The sequence below is a fragment of the Hipposideros armiger genome, unplaced genomic scaffold (genome assembly GCF_001890085.2).
Source record: "Hipposideros armiger isolate ML-2016 unplaced genomic scaffold, ASM189008v1 scaffold_132, whole genome shotgun sequence".
Lineage (NCBI taxonomy): Eukaryota > Metazoa > Chordata > Mammalia > Chiroptera > Hipposideridae > Hipposideros > Hipposideros armiger.
Window position 1 is genome coordinate 831,734 of NW_017731482.1, and position 5,434 is coordinate 837,167.

General features: G+C 56.1%; 1 protein-coding gene across 1 annotated transcript in view; it reads left to right on the forward strand.

Annotated features, from left to right (window-relative positions):
• Positions 1-5,434, forward strand: part of ARHGEF17 (Rho guanine nucleotide exchange factor 17) — a 90,207-nt gene that overhangs the window by 76,398 nt on the left and 8,375 nt on the right. Inside the window, exons 10-19 of the mRNA XM_019649324.1 lie at positions 60-273; positions 773-846; positions 1,416-1,615; positions 1,826-2,124; positions 2,639-2,888; positions 3,181-3,267; positions 3,591-3,658; positions 3,904-4,052; positions 4,500-4,674; positions 4,789-5,058. Coding sequence (XP_019504869.1) covers positions 60-273; positions 773-846; positions 1,416-1,615; positions 1,826-2,124; positions 2,639-2,888; positions 3,181-3,267; positions 3,591-3,658; positions 3,904-4,052; positions 4,500-4,674; positions 4,789-5,058 — 1,786 coding nt within the window. The remainder of the gene's footprint in view (positions 1-59; positions 274-772; positions 847-1,415; positions 1,616-1,825; positions 2,125-2,638; positions 2,889-3,180; positions 3,268-3,590; positions 3,659-3,903; positions 4,053-4,499; positions 4,675-4,788; positions 5,059-5,434) is intronic.

Below are 5,434 nucleotides of genomic sequence, written 5' to 3' on the forward strand. Positions count from 1 at the left end.
GGCAGAAGCAGGCTGTGGGGCAATGTTAGGGCCTGAGTCCTGGGCCCTCTGCCCCACAGAGCCTGGACGACGTGCTGCGGGACCTCTCGGCTGCCATGCACCGGGACCTGTCAGAGAAGCAGGCGCTGTGCTATGCGCTTTCCTTCCCCCCTACTAAGTTGGAGCTATGCACCACGAGGCCTGAGGGCACTGACTCCTTCATCTTCGAGTTTCCCCACCCTGACGCCCGCCTTGGCTTTGAGCAGGCCTTTGATGAGGCCAAGAGGAAGCTGGGTAAGCCAGGGCCAATGCCAGCACCCTCCTCCCAGAACCTCCAGGCAGTGGGCAATGGGCAGCACCTTGAGGTTGTCTGAGACATCAGGAGCCAGAAACTCGAGGATTGCCATGTCCTGAGTTCCAGTCCCTGATGGTGGGAGGGTAGACGAAGACATCTGCAGTGAAGCGTGGGACTTCCTCAGGGCCTCCCTTGCAGGGAGGGGATTCCATGGATAGGGTCAGCTTAAATCAGGGGCTCCATCATGGGATGGCCAGGAACCCCTCCATCTACACACATACACACACACACACACTCTTAGAGGAGGCCTGGATCAGGGAAAGCTGTTGATCAAGGTCCATGGCTTAGAATATCTGTAGAGACCTCTGGGTCTACTTCCTACATGGTACAGATGGGCACTGAAGGCCAGGAACAAGCAGGTAAATAAGTGGGCAAGGTCAGGACCAGGATGAGGTGGATGTTAAGCAGTGTTTGTCTGTCTGTCCATCTCCACTATAGCATCCAACAAAAGCTGTCTAGACCCTGAGTTCCTGAAGGCCATCCCCATCATGAAAACACGCAGTGGCATGCAGGTATGTGTATGTACCTGGATCATGTGGGTGCACATATTCAAAGCCAGCACGTGTTCATGTGTTCTGTTTTGTGTACATTATATGCATGTCTTGAATATTATAACTGTTCCCGTGTCTTTGAGTGTACAGCTCTCTCTGTACGTGCACATGGACACTGCATACATGTCACATGCATATGGGTATAATCATGTATGTCTGTATCTGTGCATCTGAGCAAAGGCTCTACGACTGATGGAAAGTCTAATTTATGTGCTTGTATGAGTGTATACCTATGGATAAAGGTTACTATTTTCACGTTTGTTACATGGATATACAAATGATTATATTTGGGGTATGCATATATGTGCATGCATGAAACGATGATACCTATAGGACAGGCATGTGTGCATTCGATGTGTAAAGAGTGTCACATGTGCTGTATGTGTACACATATGCAGAGGGGTGTGTTGGAAATCCACACACCTGTGTGGGCCTGCCGCCCTCTGTCCTGCTGGTGGGCCTGGAGAGCAATGGATAGCTAGCAGCAATTCCTTCATTCACCTTCCCCTGTCCATTGGCACCTTTCACAGTTCTCGTGCGCGGCCCCGACCCTGAGCAGCTGCCCTGAACCCACGCCGGAAGTGTGGGTGTGCAACAGTGATGGCTACGTAGGCCAGGTGTGCCTGCTGAGCCTCCGCGCCGAGCCAGATGTGGAGGCCTGTATCGCCGTCTGTTCTGCTCGCATCCTCTGCATTGGGGCGGTGCCTGGGCTGCAGCCACGTTGCCACCGGTGAGGCATGGTGGTGGGTGGGGCTGCTGCACTGAGTCCCTATTTTCAGCACACCACAATCACCCCTGTGTAGTTGTGGGCATGTGCGTGTTTAGTGGATGTGGCAGGCCTTTAGGGCGTGTCCGTGGGGCGGGGCCTGGTGGGCTTGCTGGAGAGTGGGGCTGAGCCTGGGCTCTTAGGGGCTCTCATCCCCGCCCCTTTGTCTCCCAGGGAGCGGCCTTCATCCCTGCAGGGCCCCCAGGAGTCAGCACCTGAGACCACTGGGCCTGAAATGGATGTTGAGGCCTCGGAGGAAGAAGCAGTGACGCTGGCTGAGCCAGGACCCCAGGCCTGCCTGCACATCTCCATTGCAGGCTCAGGCCTCGAGATAGCGCCAGGCCCCACTGACAGTGACCCCCGCCCGGAATTGGTGCCTTTTGACAGTGACTCAGACGATGAGTCTTCACCCAGCCCATCAGGGACCCTGCAGAGTCAGGCCAGCCGGTCCACCATCTCCTCTAGCTTTGGCAGTAAGTGTCCAACTTGGGGCTGTCAGGCATTGTGGACTGCCCAGATGAGGGGACAGCCCAGTGGGTATTGATGAGTGAGAAGGGACCTGCATTAGCAAAGGCATGGAATCAAGTCTCAGGATATTAGCACACACAGCAGAGCGGTGGGAGCCAGCAAGGTAGGCAGGGGTGTGATACGAGGATCCAGGACAGGCAGGCCAGATCCTGAAGACTCGGGAATGACTGTCGAGTTAAGGAATCTGGAGTGGGGTGGAGTGGTTGGTCTCTCTGTCCATACTATGGTGGCGAATTGGAGGGGGCCATGCTAGGACTAGGAACCTGTAGCACTAAGCTGTCAGGGAGCAGGGCAACAAGGCCTGAGCTGATGCAGAGGTCTCGGGGACAGGAAGAACAGCTGTGGGAGGCCCTTGGGAGGGACATGGCCAGAAGGGATGCATTGAGAGGAGACTGGGGCCTAGAGAGAGGTTCAGGCTTGGCAGAGCGGAATGGAGATAGAGACCTTTGTCTCCCTCAGATGAGGAGACCCCAAGCTCCAAGGAAGCCACGGCAGAGACAACCAGTTCAGAGGAGGAGCAAGAGCCTGGCTTCCTGCCACTGTCGGGCTCCTTTGGGCCTGGAGGTCCCTGTGGCACCAGCCCAATGGATGGGAGAGCCCTTCGCCGCTCCAGCCGTGGCTCCTTCACCCGAGGCAGCCTCGAGGACCTACTGAGCGTTGACCCTGAGGCCTATCAGAGCTCCGTGTGGCTGGGCACTGAGGACGGCTGGTAGGGACGGGAGGGACCAGGGTCACAGTGCCAGAACCTGGAGCTCCCTGCTTTGGAAATCATATGGTATCCTGAAGCAGAAGCGGGAGAGTCTTTGGGTCAGACCCCAGGGGTACTGCCAGCCAGGGCTGCCAGTGGGTCTGAAACCCACAGGGAGGCTATGGGATGATCTCAGTACCTTGGGCAGGCACCTGGTATGGAGGAGATGGTGGGGGAGCTGAAGAGGTGGAGGGATGACTTCAGGACTGGTGTGCCCAAGCGCTTGTCACAGGTGCACACCCCTGATCCACAGTGTCCACGTGTACCAGTCCTCCGACAGCATCCGTGATCGCAGGAACAGCATGAAGCTCCAGCACACAGCCTCGGTCACCTGCATCCTGTAAGGCCCCCCAGGTGGCCCTTCTGGTCCAGACCCCCCTCAGCCGCACATGCAGGCCTCTTTCTATTCACCCCGGTCCTTCTGCTCTCCTGGCCCACCATCTCTTTGGAGGCTGGTGGCCAGAGGCCTGGCCCTAGGCTAGCTGTGCCTCTCACATACTGTGTGACCTTGGGCAAGTCACTGCCCCTTCCTAGACTTAGGGTCCTCCACCTGGAGAGGTGATCTCTTGGAAACCATAGCCCTCTGTCTGTGATGCCCTTGGCCCCAGGTGACTTACTTTGGCTTCCTGAAGCCTTTGATTCCTCCCCCTTTTTCCTGCCTAGGTACCTGAATAACCAGGTGTTTGTATCTCTGGCTAATGGGGAACTTGTGGTCTACCAAAGAGAAGCAGGTGAGCACCCAGCCCTCCCCCACTCCCCTGGAGCCCCTGGCTGGTGTGGGAGCTCTCTCCTGAGAGGCTGGGGCTTTGGGGCCCTGAGTCTGGAGATGTGGCTTTGGGCAGCTCCGAGCCCCTCTCTGGGCCTTAGTGTCCTCATTTATAAATGGGGTTTTTAGCGCCTCATTTCAGGAGAAGGTGAGGCTCAAATGCAACACTGGACTGAATTTGCTGTTTTCTTTACCCCACTCCCACTCCAGGTCGTTTCTGGGACCCTCAGAACTTCAAATCGGTGACCCTGGGTGCTCAGGGGAACACCATCACTAAGATGGTGTCTGTGGGTGGGCGGCTGTGGTGTGGCTGCCAGAACCGAGTCCTTGTCCTGAGCCCTGACACGCTGCAGCTAGAGGTAGCAGGGGTGGGGGGTGGGGAGGGTGGGAGTGGGACTGAATTGGTGACCTGGGGTAAGCCAGACCCACAAGAGAGGGAGATGAGACTATGGGGGCCATAGAAAAGTATCCAGCTGTGTAGGGAGAGGCCAGTGATTGCTCTGAAAACCCTTTAAACTTTGAAATTCTCTGCTTATTAAATCACTCAAGTTTCATGGGGAAAGGACACCTCCATTTTAATTCCTGAGGAGTAAGTGGGGGAGGCTTCAGTGAAACCAAGCTTTGATAAGTTAATCACCCAGACCCAGGAGCAAGGCTGCCTTTGCTGTCAAGCCAGGTGGGCTTTGTGGAGAGGTTTGGTGTGAGTTGTGAGGAGGGAGGGATGGATACTGGTGAAGCACAAGGCAGGGAGGGGCCAGGGAGGCAGGTCTGCCAGTCACTCATCTGCTTTCTACCTGCCCCCTCAGCACACATTCTACGTGGGGCAGGATTCTAGCCGCAGCGTGGCTTGTATGGTGGACTCCAGCTTGGGCGTGTGGGTGACATTGAAAGGTAGTGCCCACGTGTGTCTCTACCATCCAGACACCTTTGAGCAGCTGGCAGAGGTAGATGTCACACCTCCCGTGCACAGGATGCTGGCAGGTACTGACCTCAGTCTACCACTATCTCTTCCCTTGGAGCCTTTTTGTCCTGTCGTTGAGGAGGCTGAGCCAGGACCAGGATTCAGCCTCAGGTCTGGTCTGTCTCCCACCCCAGGCTCGGACGCCATCATCCGGCAGCACAAGGCTGCCTGCCTGAGGATCACAGCACTGCTGGTTTGTGAAGAGCTGCTATGGGTGGGCACCAGTGCTGGCGTCGTGCTCACCATGCCCACCTCACCCAGTACTGTCAGCTGCCCTCGAGCTCCCCTCAGCCCCACTGGCCTAGGCCAGGGACACACTGGCCACGTCCGCTTCCTGGCTGCAGTCCAGCTGCCAGATGGCTTCAGCCTGCTCTGCCCAACCCCACCGCCTCCCCCAGACACAGGTGGGTCTGTGCATCCTACCCCACCCCAGGGTAACTGGACTTTTGGTTTAGGACTCCCCGCTATCCTGCCAGAAGAGCGTTAAGATGGAGGAAAGTGTAATACAGAGCTGGAAGTGGCATATATTATCGGAAGTAGGCTATGGAAACCCCAAAATAAAATCTAGGGTGTGTGTGTGTAAAATTCTATCCAAAGAATTATCATAGGAGACGGAGTGAACTATAAGCTAATAATTAGAATATGGAAAAGGGATATATACAATAGGAAATAAAACAGGACTAGAGGGCCGGCCGAGTGGCTTGTTGCTTGAGAGTTGGCTTGGGAGCTCCAGCTCTGAGCAGCAGGGCCGCGGGTTCGGATCCCACAGGGGCCAGTGAC